The sequence below is a fragment of the Peromyscus californicus genome, unplaced genomic scaffold, assembly GCF_007827085.1.
Source record: "Peromyscus californicus insignis strain IS unplaced genomic scaffold, ASM782708v3 Scaffold_5__1_contigs__length_169319896, whole genome shotgun sequence".
In the NCBI taxonomy this organism is placed as follows: domain Eukaryota; kingdom Metazoa; phylum Chordata; class Mammalia; order Rodentia; family Cricetidae; genus Peromyscus; species Peromyscus californicus.
The window spans coordinates 148,722,924-148,748,182 of NW_026294573.1; the positions used below are offsets into that span (position 1 = coordinate 148,722,924).

The following is a 25,259-nucleotide window of genomic DNA, read 5'->3' on the forward strand; positions in this document are numbered from 1 at the left end:
TACAGTAAAAATTCATATGGCAGGTCATATGACAGGAAATTATATAACAAATTTTCTTGCTCTTATGTTTAGTTCTGGTAGTACAAGAAAAGATTATAAAATATTTTTGACTTTTGAATAATGGAGGAGGGATTTGAAGCAGTTGAAAATTATCCTAAAAATGTTCAAGACAAGATAAACGTCTGTACTGTTGATTAGCAAATATTATTTGTCAGTACTTTTGGCATGCTGCAAATAACTCATCTTCCAATAATTCATTTGAGTAATTAAATTTAGATTGCAAATTTTCCTTTTCAAATATTTTGACTGTTATCTCTCTTCTTTTCTATTGTATCTTAATTGGTGTGGTCTATATAAATGGACAATAAATTATATATCTTTGTAATAGAGATCAGACAGTGAATAGAACTTGGTATTCATCCCAGACAGAATTATGATTGAATGTATTTGAAAGATTAAAGCACTGAATTTACTTTTTTCTAATTAAAGGCAATTAAAGATTTGCAGACACAAATAAAAGACAATGAATTGAGGAGGAAGTGTAGGAGCGAGTCCATTTGCAGGTGAAAGGATGTGCCTTTGAAGCAGAACCAGCTGCATTTCCATCTCGAGAATAACAGTTGAGGAAGCTTTTCTGCATGTGCTTGTTTGATAGCATAATGTAGTCATAAGCAGCTTATGCAGTATTCAGAAAATACAGAGCATTAATGTTTAAAGCAGCAGCAAAGGCAGAAGAGCAGGCTGCCACATAATGATAATGAACATGGCCAATATGTAGTTGAAAGAAAAACAGTTTGCTTCTAAAAAGATGACCATTTACAAAACAGTCACCAGATATTCACATGATAATGAACCTGAGCAACTGCCTCAACAAAGGGCAAAGATACAGTCTTCTTTCTGGCCAAGGGTAAAGAATTGAATAGGACAGAGCCAAAGGCAGTTGTCTTGTTTTTGTTTGTTTGTTTTTACTAAACTAGGGAATTCCTACTTAAAGCTATGTAATATTAAAAGCAAATACTACTTTAAATATGAAATAATTCCTTACAAATAAATGTTTATATTGATTTAGAGCATCATATAAATTACTGTATCCTTTCCTAAAACAATGTGGTGTGAGGAATGATTATTGATAATGAGTATAGTATTAAAATTTATGATTTTTTTTTTTTTTTTTTTTTTTTTTTTTTTTGGTTTTTCGAGACAGGGTTTCTCTGTGTAGCTTTGCGCCTTTCCTGGAACTCACTTGGTAGCCCAGGCTGGCCTCGAGCTCACAGAGATCCGCCTGGCTCTGCCTCCCGAGTGCTGGGATTAAAGGCGTGCGCCACCACCACCCGGCAAAATTTATGATTTTTACTAAAAATATTTAGAATATATATATATACATATATATGTGTATATATATTGTTTAAATATTTGTTTCCTTTAAAGGAAAGTGTTCTTAAATATATTTTAATGTTACTGAATATATAATATGAAATTTTAAATAATATTTTATTAATTCTTTGATAATTTCATACAATATATTTTTATCATACTTACCTCCTTAACTTTTCTTAGATCTACCCTCACCTCCCTACCTACCCAACTTCCAGTTTTCTTCTGTATCCACTTCTTATTCTCTGTACATTGACCAGTTGAGTTGGGGTCTTTATGTTAATTGTCATCTACTGCAAGAAGAAGCTTCTCTGATGAAGGTTGATAGATACACTGATTTATAAGCCATTAGGAGTTGTTTTAATACTATGTCCACTTAGCAGAATAATAGTATTGGCTTCTCTTCTCCCATGGGCCTTTAACCTGTTTAACAACAGGTTTTTGGTTGTATTAATAGTGCTAGATAAGGTTTCTGTCTAAAGGAGCTTGTTTTAGATCCTTTCAAAAGTTGTGGGTGACTTCCATACATTTATGCCACCATTGAACTCAGTGGGTATATCTTTAAACATAAAAAATGAAATTATGTCATTTGTAGAAAAAAGGACAGAGCTAAAGATTATTATGTTAAGCAAAATAATTACAACTTAGACAAAGATCATATTTTTTTGCCAAATACAGAATCTAAATTAATCCATGCACACACATACACATCCACACACATGATTTTTTAAAAACAGTGTCATGTGGCAGACAAGATGGCTCAGTGAGAAAGGTATTTACCACCTAGCCTAGTGACTTGAACTTGATCCCTGGGATCAACATTATGGAAGAAGAGAAGTGACTCCAGAGAACTGTCCTCTGACCTCCACACATGCACACCATAAATACATGAAGAAATCTTTTAAAAGAGTATCAGAATTCTATTGGAGAAATGAAGTATAAAACAATTAATAAGAGTAGGGAAGAAAATTATGATGTGATTTTTCTTGAGTATACAGAAATAATGCAGAGAGTGTGCTAGAATGCTTATGGTGTATTGAAATATCTGACAGTGTATCTTTGGAAGGAAGAATTTATTTTGCCTCATGGTTTCAAATGTCGTAGTCTATAGGCTTTTCATTCTAAGCCCATGATGAGCTTTCATGACAGCAGGAGCATGTGACAGAAATCAAAAGACAAGGGTCTGGGGACCAGTTCTAACCTTGGAGAGTTTGACTCCAGTGATCTACTTCCTCCAGGAATATCCAACTTCTTGAAGTGTCCATCACCTCCCAAAATTAGATGACCAGCCAAGAACCAAGCCTTCAGTACACTTCATGTCCAAATGGTAACAGAGCAGATGACTGAGGTCCCCAAATGGCTTCTTCCACAAACACGATAAATATGTTTATTATATATTTATGCATGATGTATATGTATATTTAACATATGAGCTGGCAACCTATACCTAAAAGAAGGAAAACTTGTGCTAACACAAAAATCAGTGTGATTATCTTCAGTGGCTGGAATATCAGTTTATTGTTCCCTATATAAAACTTAAGCAACTGTCTGAGAAATACTCTGGACATTTATTCACATTTATTTATTGTTATAGGTACTTGGAGATTGAATCCAGAGTCCTGTGCATACTAAACCACTAAACTACTTTATCTACCCTGATTGTATTATTGACATATCCAAAATCAAATGCAAGCTTAATACTTTTCATATAAAATCTAGATTAGCTAGTTTCAGTAACTAAGGACAAGTACTCTAAATACAAGGATGTAGGGACTTCTGTGTGTTACAGTTTTTACAGTCATGTGGGCATGTTTCTGTCTTGAAGCCATAAATATCTACTTTTTGTATACACATGAATACCACATCTGTAACTACAGAATTAGGAATGGAAATGCAAGAGGATTGTTGCAAGTTCAAGGCCAGCCTCATCTATATAACAAGGCAGTCAAAAATGTAAAAAAAATGCACTTGTTAAAAGTTTCCCTAGCCAATAAGCCTACCCTGCACCAATTGGGAACAGGTAAGGCCCCATCGCCAGACTGAGAAGACCAGGTCCCTGGCCACTAGCCCTGGGGTCACAATTCATGCCCCTCCTCCAAGCCATTATAGCGCCATGGACCAGACAGCTGCCTCTTCCCCTGCCCCCTCATCAAGAAATCCATCACCTGCAACACCAGCAACCACCAGAAACATAAGCCCACCCTGCACCGATTGGTAACAGCTGCTCCTTGAGACAGAGCCCACTAGTGCCCATTGGGCTAAGAGCTGCCCCCAGAGACACAGAATCCATCAGCACTGAATGAACCAAGAGCCCGGATTAGACCAAGAGCTCCCATTAGACCAAGAGTATCAGTCAGACCAAGAGAGGCTCCCTCAGACACAGACACCACTTGCATAGAGTTGGGGAAGAGATGTGCAAAAATACAGTCAACAACGTAAAGACCAATATGACACTATCAGAACCTAGTGGTTCTACCTCAGCAAGACCTGAACATCCCAACGCAGAAGAAGCAGAAGAAATCAACCTTAAAAATGACTTTAAGAAGATGATAGAGTCCTTTAAAGAGGAAATGGAAAATTCCCTTAAAGAAATGGAAGAAAAGACAAACAAAAAATTGGAAGAAATCAATAAAGAAGTTGAGGTAAAGACAAAAAAATTGGAAGAAATCAATAAATCCCTTAAAAAGGTCAAGAAAAAGCAATTAAACAGTTGAAGGAAAGAGTCCAAGATTTGAAAACTGAAATAGAGGCAATAAAGAAGACACAAACTGAGGGAATACTGGAAATGGAAAATCTGAGTAAATGATCAGGAACTACAGCTGCAAGCATAACCAACAGAATGCAAGAGATGAAAAAGGGAATCTCTAGTGTTGAAGATACGATAGAGGAAATAGATTCATCAGTCAAAGAAAACACTAAAGCCAAAAAAGTCATAACACAAAACATCCAGGAAATTTGGGACACCATGAAAGACCAAACCTAAGAGTAATAGGGATAGAAGATGGAGAAGAATACCAACTCAAAGGCACAGAAAATATATTCAATAAAATCATAGAAGAAAACTTTCCAACCTAAAGAAGGAAATGCCTATGAAGATACAAGAAGCTTAGAGAACACCAAATAGACTGGATCCCCCCCCCAAAAAAAAGTCCCCTCATCACATAATAATCAAATCATTAAACATACAGAATAAAGAAACAATATTAAGGGCTACAAAGGAAAAAAGGCCAAGTAACATATAAAGGCAGACCCATCAGAATAACACTTGACTTCTCAATGAAGATTCTGAAAGCCAGAAGTTCCTGGACAGATGAGATGCAGACACAAAGAGACCATGGATGCCAACTCAGACTATTATATCCAACAAAACTCTCAATCGACATAGATGGAGTAAACAAAATATTCCATGATAAAACCAGATTTAAACAATACCTATCCACAAATCCAACCCTACAGAAAGCACTAGAAGGAAAAATCCAACCTAAGGAAGTTAAATACCCTGAAAAAACATAGACAATAGATTATCCCACACCAACAAATACCAAAGAATCCAATTTAAAAAATGGGCTACAGAGCTAAACAGAGAACTCACAACAGAAGAATCTGAAATGGCTGAAAGACATTTAAGGAATTGCTCAACATCCTTCATCATCAGGGAAATGCAAATAATTCTGAAATACCTTCTTACACCTGTAGAATGGCTAAGACCAAAAACACTGCAGACAGCTTATGTTGGAGAGGATGTGGAGCAAGGGGAACACTCCTCCACTGTTGGTGGGAGTGCAAACTTGTACAGCCACTTTGGAAAACAGTATGACGGTTTCTCAGAAAATTGCGAATCCATCTTCCTCAAGACCCAGGTATACTACTCTTGTGCATATACCCAAGGAATGCTCAGTCATATCACAAAGACACATGTTCAACTATGTTCATAGCAGCATTATTCATAATAGCCAGAACCTGGAAACAGCCTAGATGACCCTCAACTGAAGAATGGATTAAGAAAATGTGGCATTGCCGGGTGGTGGTTGTACACACCTTTAATCCCAGCACTCAGGAGGCAGAGGCAGGCGGATCTCTGTGAGTTTGAGGCCAGCCTGGTCTACAGAGCGAGATGCAGGAAAGGCGCAAAGCTACACAGAGAAACCCTGTCTAGAAAAACCAAAAAAAAAAAAAAAAAAAAAAGAAAGAAAGAAAGAAAATGTGGCACATATACACAATGGAGTACTACTCAGGCAAATAGATTAAACTAGAAAAATACCATCTTGAGTGAGGTAATCCAGACTCAGAAGGATAAACGTGGTATGTATTCACTCATAAGTGGATACTAGATGTAAAGCAAAGGATAACCAGACTGCAACCCACAGCTCCAGGGAGGCTAGCTAGCAGGGAGGACCATAAGAAGGACACATGGATCACCCAGGGAAGGAGTAATAGATGAGAGCTACATGAGCAAACTGGGGGTGAAGAGGGTTAATGGAGGGCAAGGTATGGGGGATGAGAACATAGGGGAATGGAAGGTTCAAGCTGGAACAAGGTTAGAGTGGGAGAGCAAGGAAAGAGATACCATGATAAATGAAGACATCATGGGAGTAGGGAGAAACAAAGTGCTAGGGAAGTTCCCAGGAATCCACAAAGATGACCCCATCTTAGACTACTGGCAATGGTCAAGAGGGTGCCTGAGCTGGCCTACTCTGGTGATCAGATGGCTGAATTCCCTAACTGTCATCATAGAGCCCTCTCCAGTGACTGATGGAAGCAGATGCAGTGATCCACAGCCGGGTGCCAGTCCAAGCTCCAGGAGTCTAACTGATGAGAGAGAGGAGGGACTCTATGAGCAAGGGACATTGAGATGGGAAAATGTACAGAGATGACCAAGAAAACTAGTAGAAATGCATGAACTGTGGACTAATATATGAGGAGCCCCCATGATACTAGACTAAGCCCTCTGGATAAGTGAGACGGTTGTTTAGTTTGAACTGTTTAGGGGTCCCCCAGGCAGTGGGATTGGGACCCGGCCCTGGTGCATGAGCCGGCTTTTTGGCGCCTTTTGCCTATGGTGGGACACTTTGTGCAGCCTTGGTGCAGGGAGGAGGGGCTTGGACCTGATTCAACTGAATGTATCAGACTCTGCTGACTCCCCAGGGGAGACCTTGCCTTGGAGGAGGTGGGAATGGGGCGTGGGTTAGGGGGAAGGCTGAGAGGGCAGGAGGAGAGAGGAGAGGGAAATCTGTGGTTGGTATGTAAAATGAATAGAAAATCTCTTAATAGCAAAAAATAAATGAAAAAAAAAGTTTCTCTGGCCATGATAGAAAGATAGAGTTTGAGTTTCAAGAACTTAGTGGATGCCCTGTGAGTGCTCTCACTGTAAAATGCATTGTACAGTGTATGTTATTGCATGTCATGGACCAGAAGGGGAATGGGAAATTAATGCCAGATGTGTTGTTTGGAAATGTGCCAGATGCACACTAATTTTAATAACATCCATTTTAAATACACTTTTAGAAATTTGTATCCACCTCAGTGATAATCGAGGTTTGTTCTGTAAAAGACTATAGGTGGAATAGGGTTACTTAACTAATGGTTTTACGGCACCACAAGTTGAATGGCAAATTCTTACTGTCACATTGACTCTAATACCTATCTAGTTTATGTTATGATGGAGCATTATATAAAATAATGAAAATTACTTATTAATCATTTTAAAAATCATCATTCGTACTTACTTTTCTCCATTTTTCGTTAGGATTCTTATAAGGCAATGAATGAGAGTGTTTTCTTTCTGCTGATATCTGTGATCTTGACATTTATTTTCGTATTTTCGTTAGAAATGTGCTTGGTCGCCCTGAGCGGAGACGCCGTGTCACCGTTTTCATTCTTCTCAACCGTTTATGTCACAGTGGGACTAACATAAGAGTAACTCGACCATTGAGATGTGAAATCAGAAGGAAGCCTTGTCAAGTTTTTTCCTTGTTTTTTTTTTCAGCAAAATTAAATGTTACTAATTTAAAGTGGGTCAGAGTCATGTTTTTCTGCTAATTATTTAAATTTAGAACATTTGATATCCATTTTTTTTTACAATTGACTCTTTTATGCATCATTAAATCCCATTAACAAATAACACTTATTAATCTTCTGCTGGTAGATGAGAGTGACTACCCTGCACCAGTGTGAAAACAATCTCTTTTTAAGAACTAACACACAGCCCCTCAGCCAGAGAAACACTTGGATGTGTCTAATGAACTCAACTGGAGCACTTCTCCATCACTACTATCCATTTAGCTCACTTCTCTGCCATTTCTATTTCTAAAAATCTATATAGAAGTTCAAAGGTACTTTTGAATCATTAGCAGATACATTATGAAGCAGATGTATCACATTAATTTTTTATGACATATTTTAGTTTAAATCAACTGCTTTCAGATTTATTTGAATATGACTAGGATGTGGAAATTTGGAGTGAAACATTGTATCATTTATATAAGGTAACTGTGTGGATAAGCTCTGGAAACTGACCTCTGGGAGGAAAGCGGGTAAAGTGTGAGTCAGGGAGCAGAGCGAGGATATGAACTATGCTATACTGTCCTGTTAACTGTTGCTCAGAAAAGTATGTTATACTTTTGTACTTAAAACTACAGCCACTTGTTTCTTTAAGAGAATTTTTTTAAATATGTATTTTTCTTGGTAATACTTTTGTTGTGAAATCTACTTTTTTTTTTTTTCCTGAGGCTGAGCACTGCTTCATTTATAGCTTGTCAGTGGGGTCACCAGATGGTACACCAAAACCAGAAATTTTGTGACACTAACTCAATGTTGCTTCTTTTTGGCTGTGAAATGTGGTGAAGAAGATTGAGTGTCATATCTAAATGTCACTGTCCTCTGTCATATTAGTCATGTCTGTTCTGTCCTCTGGCGAAAGGAATGGAATTAGACATACTTTGTTCTAATGAATTTAGGGAGTTAAAAGCCAATTCCTTATAGATTCCTCTTTTAGTCTCAGAGAAAAATGACCAAATATTTCTTAATCATTTGAATAGTTAATGTATCCACAATATTATAAATTTAATGGGAGTTATTTTTAATTGCTAAAGCAATTTATTTCATAATTGATTATATATATGATTTTATAATATATATACATATATATTCATATAATTATATATATTCATGTGTTAGTGCCTTTATTTCAAAGGACACACTTACTGTGAATATATTATTCTCTAAAAAATAAAAATTATAATTTTGTTTTGACATCCTGTGCATCAAATCAAGATGTCTGTCAGGCTCTTCTTTTGAAGTCAAAGGGTATCAGTCTTTGAGTGACGTTTATGGTAGTCTCACCTGTGAGTATCCACACAGTTCTCTGTCCATGTTTTACTTTTTGTAAACATTCTTTGACATTTTATAGGTGATTGTGAAATTTGAATTATACAGAAACATAACTCATTGTCTGAAATTGTTTCTTTCTAGGTAAACAGGATTATAAAAAAACCAAACCTATTTTACGAGCAACCAAATTAAAAGCAGAAGCAAAGAAAACAGCACTAGGCATGAAGGTATACTTCCATTTGATCAGGGTATAATGTGATGTATTATGTATGTCAGTTCATTTTACACAACTGAATTGTGTAACTGTTGAATTCTGAACATCTTAAGCTAGTTCAGTCTCAATAATGTATCAAAAGTAGAGGTTTTTGTAAAATAATTTACTTATTGGAAAACATCATTTCTATCTTGAAATTTTGAGGACTCAAAATAAAAGTTACAATTAAAGTAATAGTATATACAGTACACAGAAAACAATTTTCTTCTAAAACTACTGTTCTAGCTATTATAACTATTGTTCAAACATTTCAACCATGTATGTGGGTTAGTCAGATCCTTTGACTCCTTGAATTTCACGATATAGTTGTATACATAGTTGTAATACAACTGTCTTTTTGTTGTCTCTAGAAGTCTGTATAATGAAATTCTAATGATACCCTCAGACTTGTCCTTTAGGCCACCCAGTGTTCATCTGCTTCGGAGAGAGAAGTGCCGCTGAGAATGATGGCAATGGATAGTAGTCCAGTGTGCTAACAAAACCAAAATGATTTTATTGGTGTTCATGTCAAATGTTCACCAAATATTTAGAATGAAGTAAACTAGGTAGGATAATCCATTTAGAACTAATACTATCGAATGTGTAAATTAAAAATGACCAATACAAATATTTTATGTAAATATTAAACTGCTAAAAGAAGATTTGGGTTTCATCTGGCAGATAAAAAATCAATTTTTCTAAGTTATAGCTTATAACAAATGCCAAGGTATTAGCAGCAAGCTGTAACAGCTGTTGAACTGCCAGATGATGTATTTGGTTATTGTCCAGAACTTGCTATTGTGATCATGAACACTGCCTGCCTTTTGCCTCTGATTGCTGATTTTGATCAAGCTTTACTGTGTGGTGTGCTGTTTTCACAACACAGTCTCCTCAGTTAGTGTTTCTGGCAGGTTTTAATGAAAAAAAAAGGTTTGTTTTTTTTTTTTATTTAAAAGAGTGATTTATCTTTTTAGTTTTTTATACTTCACATGTGATTGCATTCATGTAATTCATGTAAAAGACATTATATGGCATGGGGTTTTTAAAAAGCAATGCTTAGCTTTCATTTTCTGTTTGGCCACATGGTGATTGACTCTTATCATAGGAACAATTTTAATATTGTCCTCCAAGGAAACAGTTAATATTTGCTTTTATGTTTCACAACATACTAGGGATTTATAATGGAAATATTAGTGTAACAAAAATATATTTCTAGCATAGTTTAATGAATAGTTATATATTAAGATTATTGAAATAATGCAGCCTTTCATATATTTATATACTACATTTTTATGCATACCACCTATTTAATTTGCTATTACAATTTTGGTTTTGCTTTGAGGAAATAACTGTGTTCTGATTATAAGTTAAAATAGTGTACAGTGCTATTAGCTAATATCTGTTTTAAAAACTGTGAAGAATTACTTTTTCTTAGCTTTCTTTTACAATAAAAGTATACACTGAAAAGTGTCTAACATTAGAATATAGATCTATTTTAATAATTTAGCATATCATTCTGATTGGTGATCCTTGGAAACAAAGACTTTAACTACTATTTTCTTTTCATAAAACTGTGTGTTCAGAGGCCATTACCATTATATGAAACTTTTAAGAAGGAGAACCATGAAGGTGTCTTACATTTCAAATCTAGCATACTAATTAGTTTGCCCTGTCAGACTTTGATTGCCTTGTCATTTTGCCGTAGGATTTTAAATAACAGAGTTTCCTTCAGCAATTGTCTTTTAATGCTTTTTAATTTCCCTGGTGAGTGATTTTATCCATATTGATAATGTCAGAGAAGCAACTGAGAACTAATGAACATCAAACATGTTTGACTCTTATCTACTTGATACAGGATGACCATAATGTCATATTATGTTACTACTGTACTACTTTTGAGTGAGTCAAAGTTATACTCTTCAAATGATATTCAAATAATATGAATCTACAGGAAATATGAACAGGTGCATGGAAGATAAAAAGACACCAATGACCACAAAACTGAATATGTCATGACAGGCCTGAGATCATATCCTTGTGAACCTCACTGTTGGCATGAGTCATCTGACTAAATCTAAGAAGCTGTATTTGTAGTTGGAGACTATGTCCTTCACCTCAGAGCTGCCAGCAGATCTAAAGAGTAGACAGAATTGAACTTACCACATCTAAGGCATCTGTGACTATTAGGTGATAGGGAAAACCCAAAATCAGCTGTGGCTAGTTTGTATAAATTAGACCCATGAATATTTGTCAGGGCCTTCCTTACTTTGACTGTCCTTGCATTGTGTAGCCATTATGATACAAAGTGCTCTTGGATTTGCTGTGGGGTTAGTATTACAAGCATTAGTGATTTAAACCCCTTAAAACATCACATACTTTTTTTTTTTTTTTTTTTGGTTTTTCGAGACAGGGTTTCTCTGTAGTTTTGCGCCTTTCCTGGAACTCACTTTGTAGACCAGGCTGGCCTCGAACTCACAGAGATCCTCCTGCCTCTGCCTCCCAAGTGCTGGGATTAAAGGCATGCGCCACCATCACATACTTTTAATAAGCTTACTATGAAAGTTATATTGGTATTACTTGATCCAATTTTACTTACAAATCACTATAAGCTATTGCAATATTATAGAACCTCTAAAGAGATGAGTAAAATGTGATTGTCTTGTAAAGAGTGTACTGGAAATCACCCCCAGATTGAATTACCATATTAAACCAAGTGCACTGAGCCTTGAGATGACCAGTTGAGAAGTAGGCATTTGCCATTTAAGGCTTCTGGCACCTTGTTCTAAACATACAATTGAGTTATAGAGAATGTTTTTAGAGGAACGATGAATGGTTTCAGCTTAAAAATAAAATTAGTTTATTTTTCTTTTTTGGAAAATAATTTTTATACAATATATTCTGATTATGGTTTTCCCTCCCCCAACTCCTCCAAGATCCTCTCCCACCTTCCCTCCCATCCAAATCCACACCCTTTCTGTCTCTCTTTAGAAACCAAACAGGCTTCTAAAGAATAATAATAAAATAAAATAAAATAAACAAAACCAGACAAACAAACTGGAATAAGACAAAACAAACAAGCAGAAGAAAAAGAGTCAAAGAAAAAGCATGCGAAACACATACAGACGCAGAGACACAATTTGTTGTACATATCACTAAAATTCTCATAGAATGCAGATACCTGTGTTCCCTGACCTGTAGAAGGAAACAAATGTACATTTGCTTATTTTAAATGTCTATTAGAAAAACATAGTCATCACAAAGAATAAGAATAGAAAACTTAGCTTCTCCACATCAATAAAAAATTCAGTGTCAAGCAGATCCTGTCAGCATCCCTTTGGGATGAACAGCTTGAAATGTTGTTTGTTCTTTTTGTTATTTCTGGTTTAAATCTGAACAGCAGCCAAATCATGGAAAGGGCGTCATATGCCTACAGGTGTCTAAGGTTATAGGCACAGCCTCTGGCACCCTGAAAGCTTAATTTCGAGATTTGATCATGGCATGAAACTTCAAAACAGTCATCTTCCACGGTGTTTGCCTCCACCAAAAGGCATTTTGAAGAAAAGTGTTTGTGACATCCCTTTCAGTGATTTGAAGTCATTTGCATGCCATACACTGCCCAGACAGCATTGAAGTACAGGGGTTTTTCTATGCAAAATCTCAACTTTCTACCCTTAACATTCTTCTCAATACCTCTGAATATCCAGAATGCATTTAATGAGGGAATGACAGGTCATCGTAAGGATAGTGAATGGAAAAACAGCAATTAAGAGTGCTTATCAGTAAGATGAGAAACAGCCTTGAACCAGAATACAAATTTCATTCTCTCACTGAGCTTCTGGAAGTGATGACCGCTGTTGATCAGTTGTGTTGTCCACTCTACAAAGCAGATGGAGTTGGTGGTTGTGTCACTTGTTTATTACATCCTCTTAAAATTAGTAGCCGTTTAACCAGATGGGCCTGGGAGCCCAGCTGTGGCTGGGAGAAAATGAATGAAACCTGCCTGATGCTGCCATGCCCTTTGGAGATGCCAAAGTGTTCCAGCTGTAACAAAGAAAATTTCACTCTCACTTGACATTACATTGATATATTAGATTTTAAAAATCGAATCCCACAAAATTATTGACACAGTTTTTTACCCTGTAGTTTCTATCAATATTTATTTTCATAGTCTGGATATCTAAATAAATATAATCAAGAAACTGCAAATCTGTACATAATGTGTTTGTATTTTCAACATTCACCTGAAATTTCATGTTGATTATATATCAAAATCATTTTAATTTTTTTTAAAGTTTAATAGGTGGCACATGTTGAATTATTTATTTTACATTCATATGAAATGTGAAATATATTCATACAAATGCAAATGAATTGCTTCCCCGTGAAACAATGCCAGGTAAGGGATATAATACAAAAGTGAAATCAGCAGGGTTTTTTAGAGCATTTTGGATCCTGAACTGGACTCTGTTCTTTTGTCAGTGCAGTAAAATAGCATATTAATATTGAGAAAGATATTTTGCAATACAGACACACACTGATATTTTTGAAGGAAAATGAAGTTTTATCATATGTTAAGTTTTACCCATTACTTAATATAAATGATTGATATAATCAACATCAAAATACCAAAGGTAGAATATAATCCCTGTCTTCAGAGCTAAGAGGAGTTACACTAGCTTATACCTTATGAACTCAGAGTTCACTTTTTTACCCCACTGGGTAAATTACTGAGTTTAGAGTTATAAACAGTAGAATGCATAGCCAGGCATGTTGGCACTAACCTGTAATCCCAGCACTCTGGCTGGAGACTAAGGTTGGAAGTGAGGGAGCTGGAAGCCAGGCTCAGCCATGTAACACGTTAGAGGCCAACTTGACTCAAAAACGGAGGAGACAGAAGGAAACAGAGAAAAGAAAAAGGAAACCAAGCTCAATAACAATTAGTGGAAAAGGGGCCATGAATTGGAAGGAGAACAGGGAGAGACATATGGGAAAGTTTGGGAGCGGAAAGGAAAGGGTGACGTTTGGTAATTCTATTATAATCTCAATAAAATGAGTGTGAAGCTTATGTTTGTATAGGATTTATTTCCTGCAATCAATTATCAGGGCATTTCTTCCCAACAGGAAATTGAGTGATAATTTGTAAAAATATCTTCTGGTAAATCCTATCACTAATAAATAATATAATACTCAAAAAATAGTTACATGAGGTCAATTAGAGACCAGTTCAAATATATAAGCACAAACTACATTGATTTCACTTAAATTTTTGATGACAAAGTTAAGAAATATATTAAAACAATAAATTTAAATTTTACCACCAGAAAAATCTTAATAGAAATGCCTCACCCACTTATGTACTTGCTTTTGCAATATGTATTGTCTTATGAAAAATAGATTACTTATTAATAATAATTGAGTTGACATTATTTATCCTGCACCATGGAGTGATATTGTTATTGTATGTGATAAAACTAGTCTCTCTTCGTCAGCTCAAGTCTACTGTTTTCTCCTCCCCAGGAAGTCGGCCTCATGCTTGCAGCTATCCTGGCCCTCCTACTGGCTTTCTATGCTTTCTTTTATCTCCGGCTGTCCACAAATATTGACTCTGATCTGGACCCAGATGAAGATTAGCTGAACAGCAATCAATAAAGGAAAGGAAATAATTCTGATAAGAGCATCCTTGGGGACAAATACTTTGCCAGTTTCCCAAACTATAACATTTTGAATATTTTCTTCTTGGTACTGTCAGTTTGCAGAAATATCTTTGTACCTAGCGGCATAAGATATCTGGAGAACTTACCAAGCAATCTAGAGTCACGCATGCTACTCAATACTTTGTAAATCTTTCTGCACTGGCAGATCCTCTATTCATGATATAGTTGGATAACACGGTTTTCAAATGTCTTCCCAATTTACATGTATAACTCAATCAGTTACACATAACTAAATCTGTTTTATCCTATGTATATTGTAAAAAAAAGTATCCATTGTCATTTGCAGAAGCATACTCAAAATTATATTCAGAACCTAAGAATGAACAGAAAGTAATGGAAATTTTTAGTTTACAAAGAAGCGTGCTTTCTTTGCAGACATATTTGATATCATTAGGGAGACTATCTGCACATACATCCACAGGAATCTTTTCCTTCCTTGCCAACTGTTAGTGCACATGCGCTGCCTCACAAATGGCACCTGGATGACAGAAGCTCAAAGAGTCACATATGTCCCTAAAATCGACTTCCTTTCCTTTTGGGCTGCCTGAACTGGTGTAAACAGAAAGTTCAGTTGATCTTGATTTTAATTAACTTATTACTCCATTAATATAACAGTGGAATTCTATATTAATTATGTTGTTCTGGCTGCCTGCAGTATCAGTTTGCCCCTCTTGTTAGGGAGCTATGTAACAATCTGCCATTTAATTGCACAGGGTTTTTCACACTGCAGAATTAGCAGGGGTGTACCTACACTGAATCATTTTATTGGGCTGTCTCTTTAAGCATTTCAAAGGCATTTTTTTAAACTTACATTTTGTCTCTTTAGAATTAATTCCCACACTGTAAAGAAAAATAAATAATAGAAAAATATATATCACATGTTACTTTCATCTGTACTTTTCTGTAAAATTTGTCAATATATTTTGTGTTATATATAGCATAAAGAATATTCAATACTTTATTGGCAATCAGAGTTTTAATAGAATTACATTTTGTCTCTTTAGAATTAATTCCCACACTGTAAAGAAAAATAAATAATAGAAAAATATATATCACATGTTACTTTCATCGGTACTTTTCTGTAGAATTTGTCAATATATTTTGTGTTATATATAGCATAAAGAATATTCAATACTTTATTGGCAATCAGAGTTTTAATAGAATTCTAAAACACATGAACACATAAAGCTTAGAAAGTTCTGTGGTATACACACACACACACACACACACACACACATATCCACAGAATTGATATTCACTCCTATCTGATATAAAGATGTATAGAAAATGGCTATCTTGAAATATATGCAGAGTTTTGGAGTGTATATTGACTTTCTGAAAAACAAATACAATTCTAAGAACATTTCCTTACTTGCCAAGAGACAGAAGCTCTAATAAATACTCTAGGAGTTCATCTGGCTTTATAGCATAGTTTCTAAAGAACAGATATTCTTTGGTACTTTTGAGTATGTCAGTGTAGCATTTGTTCTGTCGAATCTTTGAAGTAGCGTAATTCATTTCATCGGTGTGAACAGCCAAAGGTTCCAGGATCCTCACAGATTATTTATGCCAAACATCGGAGGGCAAAATGTAGCCAGTGTTCTTTGCTGGATCCTTCCTCTTGAATTCCCAGACTCAAGAGACAGAGGAAGAGTTTTGTATACTCACCACAGAGGACCCATCCAAGTGGCATTTGTAGGAAAGGTTGCAGCATTTTATGCCATGTGGTATATCTGTTCGCGAAGTGGGAGGCAAGGGAATATCCAAGCTGGCATTTTGGATTTGATGGGCCTTTTACTTTCCTGAGTGACATGCCACATGTCAAGAAATACTGCTTTCTTCCAGTCTCATCACATTTACGTGAGCAATTTTCATTTAGTTATTTCCCTCCCATATGGTGTTAAAAACAGTCACATCCAATAAAGCTTATTTCTGGTTTTCAGTGTAATTGAAGTGAGAGAATATGTAATAATTGCTTATCAGATACCTGTCCAGGTTAGATGGTAGCGCAGTTCACAGTATTCAAAATAGATGTGCACCTCCCGGAAATGTTTGACAAGTGGCTGTTCTGAGAAAAACTGCACCATTCTGTTCTATTCATGAGATGTGCTTTGGAGAGAAAATGTTTCTATAATAATAAATATCAGTTGAAATGTACTGTAATAATAAGCAAGTTTCACCACCTGAATTTCTGCCTGTCCTGCATCCGTTTGTGTAGCGGGTTGATTATGACATTCCCAGAAAACAAATCCCAGGCTAAAAGCTTTGATTTCAGTAAACAGCAGGTAAGCAAGATGATAATATTTTTACATAATACTATTTTATATAATAAAATGCAAATTTCTTGAACTCACATTAACAGGAAACAGCCAATCTCATAAACAAAGACACAAGGCTGAATGTCTAGTTTGAATATTTCAAGATAGAAAGATGTTAGCTTCCTACTGTTTCCGAGGACTACACTTTTGACTAGTGGGTAGTATTTGTTGTCAATGTGGGCTTAGAATCAGGTTCGACATGGCTATTTTCCCCACAATAACTTACTCTGCTCAGAGTGATGGATGACAAAATCGGAAAACATTATAGGTCTTTTAAAGAACTTTGGAATCCTTCAATGTGTGATGTCACATAGATTTCCAACCAAGGCCAGATAGCTAAGGTATAACCTGTGGAGAGTTGCAAATGAGGTGCAAAGCTTATGATTTCCCATGAAAGTTTAGATAAAAATCATTTAAATTTATTTGAGGAGAAATATTGTAAAAATATAACATCATTTAATATTTCTTTCTAAAAAAATCCCAAAGACCTATTTTTAGTGCAAATATAGGGTGGCCTGTTTTGCAAGTATAAAATATAAAGTGTTTATGAAGAACTTCTTCATAAACAGTGATGACATACTTGAACCCCAACCAATGATGGTAAGATCCTGAGAATATGAGTTTTCTTATTTCTGTCATTCCAGTGTGTGGTCATCTACCCATGAATTTAAATGCATGTAGGAATTTGGTTTAGTGTATTTTAGTTGCCTCAGAGTGATTTTTTTTTTATATAGTAGATGCTAAAAATTTTTTTGAATTTAATAAATATATCTAAGCCAATATTAACCCAGAATTTAGCATTTATGGTTGACTGGTATATTGGAAGATTATATATATATATATATATATATATATATATATATTAGATATTAGATATAATTAATTTCTTGCAGAATCAAACAACTAATACAAAGTCAATATGAAATAGGAACATCAGTCTTTTTAAGGAAATCAATGCATATTTATTTAAAAACATTCTTAGCATTTCATGTCAACTTACCATACATATGCATTTCAGATGAAAATAAAATTAAATTTTTATTATAATGTTTACGTGAATACTAAAACACTCAGTTTTTTATGCTCTAAAAGTATATAGTCAATAATAATCATTGGAGTGAATTGTACATTAGGTAGGCTTCATGAATAAATGCTTAGAAATTAAACATATTTCTATTTTAATGTACTACATCTGTAACACACTTCTGATCCAGAGACTACCAAAGCTGATTCTTTATTCTCGCTCTTAGCAACAGTGACGCTTCTTTACACTTACCTGAGGCTTCTCTCATGGGGGGGCCTTCCTACTTCTCCACTAGTAGCATTGCAGCCTGTTATTAGCACTACGCCAATGTTAGATGTTACTATGTGGTGTCCCACTGACACCGTATCTAGAATCACTACAACCTTCAGTAAAAACAAAGTTGTAGCAGATGAGTCCGACACTTACAGAAACATTCTCACCATTGGAGAGTCATGTGAAGAAGTGTACCACTGTGGAACAGTCATAGCAGATCAGACTCTTTGAAAACAATTGAACTGCATCCCCATTCTGCATAGTAATGCCTTGTTACACAATTTTTGTATCCTTAGCAACAGATATGGGATGCTTATTTCGAGAAAAATAAGTTACTTTACATGCCAGAAGATTTTTGATGACAGTGCCCCCTCCTATTTTTCATTTTTTAAAACAACAACCAAATTGGTGGGGAGGCAGCCAAAATTTGAGGTACCAATGTTTCTCGAACAGATGTCGCACCATTATTTTTTAGCTCGTTTGGATGAATAAACATGTGAAACTGTGAAGTATTACATTTTAGATTTTTTCATTAAAAAAAGAGACAATCTGTTTACTGTCCTAATTGAGACAACAATCCTCGTGGTTGCCAGTTTTGGCAGTCATAACAATGAACTATAAATATTTGGACCAATCAAGTAAATGGTGAGTATAAAGGCTATACATGTGTAAAGTTCTATTTTCACGGGCACCCATCTTAGTATGACTTTTATTTTTTTAACTTCATTAAATAAAATTGTTTGTGTGGAGCTAAAGTTTTTCTGGTACAGCTAAAAGAAGTGGATTTCAAGATCTAATTCCGTCCTAGTATGCCAACCTCTGCAATGTACAGCTGTCCGTCTGCTGCTAACAACTTGTGACTGCAGTTGCTCTGCTGAAGGTGGGGGGCAGCTTCACAGTGGCCCTTCCTGAGTAATGTGTCTGATGATAGCATCAAACTCAAATGGTATTTTTCTTTAATTTTCTCAGATTTATAAAAAAAAAAAACCCACACATTTTAAGTCTGAAGTTATAGCAATTGGTTTTATAGTTAAGTAAGGCTTTAGAGATAGAAAATGTTGTCTATAATTTTTGCTATAGTGACTAAAAAAAGGAAAGCATAACTCTCACTACTCCCATGATGCTTTACTTGAAACACCAAAGGAGGAAAATTAGTGGACTGGACAGCTAGCTGTGGTAGTGGTGGAATCATTTGTGATCCAAAGAGAGTTCTTCAAGGGACTCTTGTTTGAGTTCTCTATCTTCCTCCTCTGACTTCCCACCTTCAACGCTGTTTCCTTCATTCTTCATTTGAATAGTTGCTAACATCCTTTGGAGTGTTTCTTGCTTGTTTTGTTTGACCTTCACTTATATATAAATAGTGTGCCTTTCTTATAAGAATGTTGCCTTTTTGTTTGATTGGTTGGTTGATTATTTAATTGACTGCATATTACCAAGGCACCATTACTGCAGCTGATATAATTCAGCATTATTTCTTAGTATCATCTAATACCAAGTCAATACTCAAATGTTCCTAATTGTCTCCCAAGTCATCTACTTTTAATGGACACTGAATCAGGTCTGTAGTACTCTTGATTACTTTTTAAATTTCTTAGATAGCAAATAGTTTTGTTGTCATTGTTTTTGTCGTTGTTTTGTTTTGTTTTTTGCCATTGACTTACAGATTCTAGTGATATCCATTATTCCTGATTTGGGGTTTGTCATTGTTATTCATTTCACTATTCCATTTTTGATATTTTTATGAAATGTGATGGTTACATATTACATCTAAGCCAAGAGTATTCATAATAATTCGTGAGGAATGTATCTCATTATCTCACTTGATTAAGTATGATTTATCAATGGGCTCATATGCTACCATTGTGATTCCTTATGAAATAAAGCTTTCAAACAGTATTTTGTCTGTATCCCTTAGTATGTATTCAAATTGTTTATTAGATCCCTTATCTCTTTAGATACTGCAAGATGCAGTTTTCTGTCATTCCTTTGACCTTTTCTTAAGTGGAATTATTTAATCATCATCATCATCATAACCATTTTTATTATTGTTGTTGAGACTCTATGTATCTATATGGGATAGAATATAAAACTTTGATGCAAATAAATAATTTGTAGTGAACAAATTGATTTAAAAGCAGGTTTATCTCCTTAATTGTGTCTATGTGTAGGTAAGTTTTATAGTTTTAGGTTTTTTTTTAAATATAGCATTACAACCAATACACTATTGTGCTATCAAAAATCAGAACTAATTCTTCTGTGCTTTGGTGTTTTGTATGTGATTTCCTTCTGTTCTCCCTACTTTCTGTCTTTCACAATGTCTAAGAAATACTGTTCCATTTTCTCATGTAAAATTACCCATGTTTAATTATAATTAAAATATGTAGCCATTCTAACCTATAGCTCATCTAGGAAAGAAGAGATAAAGACATAAATCTTTCCCATTGTCAATGTCATAGCTGTGTGTTAGCACTCTCTAAAGGTTGGCCAGTGTAGATTTACTATTGCTGTTGCTGTCATTTGTTATTATCATTGTAAGTTATAGATTTTTATATATTTGACATATTTTAGCCTATTGCAATCATCTTTTTATTACCAAAATGAAAAATCTATCATGATGGACATTAGAAGTATTTTTATTAAAATAATGGATTATGTTCCTCTGCATTACTTTCTGAAAATGAAGCCCAATGTAATAAGAATGTGTATATGTATCTATGTGTGTATGTATGCATGTATGCTATATATTTGTTTATTTGAGATGGACTCATGTATCCCAGGAAGGCCTACAATTTACTATGTCTCTCAGCATGATTTTAAGTTTCTGATTCTACTGCCTTCACCTCCAGAGTACAGGGATCACAGACATGCATCACTATGTTCAATTTAAGATTTTTAATCTAGCAAAATATATAATATTATATATTATATTTCCCTTTAGAACAAATATATGATAATTAACAGCTTCTTTGATCTACATGTATATGAAAATAATTCAAAAGTTAGTAAATATAATCTGAGATGTATCTTTCCTAATGTCAGTTTAAAATATGGCACACACACAAAATTAGGAAGTATGATGAGATTTCACTAAAAAACAAAAACAACCAAAAATCTCTACAAAAGAACATATGGAAGCTTTAATACAAAATACACCCCCAGTCATCCTGGATGGAATGATTCAGTTGTGCTAATATAAATATTCTTTTAATTTGAATACAGAGAAAATTAATATATAAACTGTTAATACGTTATATAACATTATTTTAAAATATAGTGTATAATCATAATTAGGAAAAGCTAAACCATCAGGAGAAAAGATGCTTTATGTACTATGAGATCTAAACATAGATTTTTTTTAAATGAACTATATATAATGATGAAAAGTTAGTCATTAAATGTACTTTTAAAATTGAGTATCCTTTACAAATTAAAATATACCTGTATACCATAACTTACAACTAGATTAATTTCTGATGAAATTTGCAGTCTCTCTGAAAAAATGAAAGCATGTAAGTTATGAGGAGAAATAATAGACATTTTTAGAATTGTTTAGTGGAACATTATTTCAGGACATTCATTTATGAGTTAAAAATCATAAAGTCAATACTCTTAGATAAACACACATTAAACGCAGTCTAACATTGGAACCTTGAACTTAATTAAGGATCTGAAGAAACAATGTCTTTCACACACTGCTTGAGAGTGATAATTGTGCAGGTTTTCTGGAAAGCTCTTTTAAAGTGTACCTTCAAGCTCTAAATGCTATCCATACTTTATACATACAAGATGATGACAACAGTATTGTGCAAAAATAAGCACAGCATGTTAGCCACAGCACTGTTCGTAATGCTCAGAGTACTAAAAGCAATGTTAGTGCCTAGCCCAGGAGTACAAGTGACCCAAGTCAACTCATAAAGTAAGCATGGTATAGTCTTCAAGTGATGAGTATTCAACTTAGTGATCACAGAATGGAAAGTTGCTTATAAAATTAAATGGCATACAATTTTATTTTGTTTAAATGTGTGTCTCTCTGTATATATTTGTTTAAATGCACAGGAAGGACGTTTAGCCAGAAGTAAAGGGTATTAATCTCTGTGTACAAGTTAAGATTGATTTACATCATTATGGTGAACTGAATCCTTCATCTCTACTCTTCAGAGAAAGTTAGGTGGGAAATGTTTCATTGAGCTACTTAAGAGTCTAAACACCTACTATGAATGTTTCTGCTTTTTCGTTATCTTTCTTTTTCAGTCACTTAGTAGTCACTTAGCTCATCTCATGTCAAGTAACATCGACAGAAGCCAATGCTCTCATCAAACAGGAAGAGAAAAAATTAATAAAAGGGTAAGATGATATGAGAATGGTTGGAAAAAATCAACAAAAGGGTACAAAGGTATTTTGGTGCCTATTCCATTCCATCTGGAATCTAGAATTAACCATGTGAGTGGTGCTGAAGGCCTGAAAGGCTGTTAATGTCCCTTTGTGATCACTAGTTTTTCCTTTCTCTGCCTTAACACGACTTTCTCTTGTTTACTTTTGGAAATTCCTATATATCTATCATTTAAGACTAATCTGTTCCCAGGGTTCCTGGGGTTTCCTTACCCAAAGCCAAGCAAGTGGACTCGTATTGAAAAATTTCATAGAATACATTTCACACTAGTTAACTATTTTGTGACTGATTTTTTCACTCAAACCCAATGTTCTAAAGGGAATACAGTAACCTACTGTTTTATTTCTGGATCTTCAGTGCTGAGCTTGCTCCCGACCTCTCAGACACCCAATAAATGTCTTTGACTGCCTAAGCACCACCCTCCGTGCCTGAGAATGGGCCCTCAATAGTGGCATCTCTATTACAGAGGAGAAAGAGTGGCAGGTAATTCTTTGTGAAGATGTTTGCTCTGTGTGTCCTGATGCCCTGGATCAGCACAGTTCATCTTCTACTTTTCAGAACCAAAGCATTAAAACCTGTGAAAATCACAATCCTCATGACTTTTAAGTGGAAATTGGAAAGCATGGGATGACCCTTTTCAGTTTCTTTCTTTCATGAGAGGCATTTTGTTTAAGTATAAGCATTCCTAACTTTATATTGGTTACTGAACTTGACCCTGTAGTAAAGATGGCATACGTGGGTGGTGGGGCACTGAGAGTGTCATGTATAGAACATTGCTGTCCACAGTCTTAGGATGTCTACTTGTTTTGTTTTAGTCTCAAAGTAGGGGAGTGGGGAAACTAAAATACTCATTTTATCAATTAAATAAGCTAATGGTTTTTTTTTTTTCAAGAAATTTTAGATTCTTAAGACACATTTAAGAGCCTTAAAGTTTTCTTTAAGTAGCCATACATTCTGATATTCTGGGTTTTATTAACACCATATTGCTCACTATGAAGAATTTTTTTTATTTTAATTTATTTTGCAATACAATTCAGTTCTACAAATCAGCCACGGATTCCCTTGTTCTCCCCCCCCCCCCCGTCCCCCTCACCTTCCCCCCAACCCCCCCCCCCCATTCCCATCTCCTCCAGGGCAAAGCCTTCCCCACAGACTGAGGTCAACCTGGTAGACTCAGTCCAGGTAGGTCTAGTCCCCTCCTCCCAGGCCGAGCCAAACAATCCTGCATAGGCCCCAGGTTTCAAACAGCCAACTCATGCAATGAGCACAAGATCTGGTCCCACTGCCTGGATGCCTCCCAAACAGATCAAGCCAATCAACTGTCTCACCCATTCGGAGGGCCTGATCCAGTGGGGACCCCTCAGCCATTGGTTCATAGTTCATGTGTTTCCATTCATTTGGCTATTTGTCCCTGTGCTTTATCCAACCTTGGTCTCAACAATTCTCGCTCATATAAACCCTCCTTATTCTCGCTAATTGGACTCCCAGAGATCCACCCAGGGCCTAGTCATGGATCTCTGCATCCAGATCCCTCAGTAGTTGGATGAGGTTTCTAGCATGACAATTAGGGTGTTTGGCCATCCCATCACCAGAGTAGGTCAGTTCGGGCTGTCTCTCGACCATTGCCAGCAGTCTGTTGTGTGGGTATCTTTGTGGATTTCTGTGGGCCTCTCTAGCACTTTGCTTCTTCCTATTCTCATGTGGTCTTCATTTACCATGGTCTCCTATTCCTTGTTCTCCCTCTCTGTTGTTGATCCAGCTGGGATCTCCCACTCCCCCAAGCTCTCTTTCCCTCGACCCTCACCTTTCATTACCCCCACTCATGTCCAGGCTGTTCATGTAGATCTCATTCCATTTCTCTGTCATTGGGTGATCCCTGTGTCTTTCTTGGGGTCCTGTTTTCCAGGTAGCCTCCCTGGTGATGTGAGTAGCAGACAAGTCATCCTTGTTTCATGTCTAGTATCCTGCTATGAGTGAGTACATACCATGTTTGTCTTTCTGAGTCTGGGTTACCTCACTCAGGATGATTTTTTCTAGATCCATCCATCTGTCTGCAAATTTCATGATGTCATTGTTTTTCTCTGCTGAGTAGTATTCCATTGTGTATATGTACCACATTTTATTCATCCATTCTTCAGTTGAAGGGCATCTAGGTTGTTTCCATGTTCTGGCTATTACAAACAATGCTGATATGAACATAGCTGAACAAGTGCTCTTATGGTGTGGTTGAGCATTCCTTGGGTATATGCCCAAGAGTGGTATAGCTGGATCTTGGGGGAGATGGATTCCCAATTTTCTAAGAAAGCGCCATATTGATTTCCAAAGTGGTTGTACAAGCTTGCATTCCCACCAGCAGTGGAGGAGAGTTCCCCTAGCTCCACATCCTCTCCAGCATAATGTGTCTTCAGTGTTTTTGATCTTAGCCATTCTGACAGGCATAAGGTGGTATCTTAGAGTTGTTTTGATTTGCATTTCCCTGATGATTAGGGATGTTGAGCAATTCCTTAAATGTCTTTCGGCCATTTGAGTTTCCTCTGTTGAGAATTCTCTGTTTAGAAAGCATCTTCAACAAATGGTGCTGGCA

The 25,259-nt window shown here is 35.7% G+C and overlaps 1 protein-coding gene across 2 annotated transcripts in view; it reads left to right on the top strand.

Annotated features, from left to right (window-relative positions):
* The window catches only part of Triqk (triple QxxK/R motif containing), a 68,115-nt gene extending 51,257 nt beyond the window's left edge, over window positions 1-16,858 (top strand). For both annotated transcript variants that reach the window (XM_052717613.1, XM_052717614.1), the window contains exons 3-4: window positions 8,845-8,930; window positions 14,474-16,858. In XM_052717613.1, coding sequence (XP_052573573.1) covers window positions 8,845-8,930; window positions 14,474-14,587 — 200 coding nt within the window. In that variant the 3' untranslated portion in view covers window positions 14,588-16,858. The remainder of the gene's footprint in view (window positions 1-8,844; window positions 8,931-14,473) is intronic.
* Window positions 16,859-25,259: the final 8,401 nt, after the last annotated feature.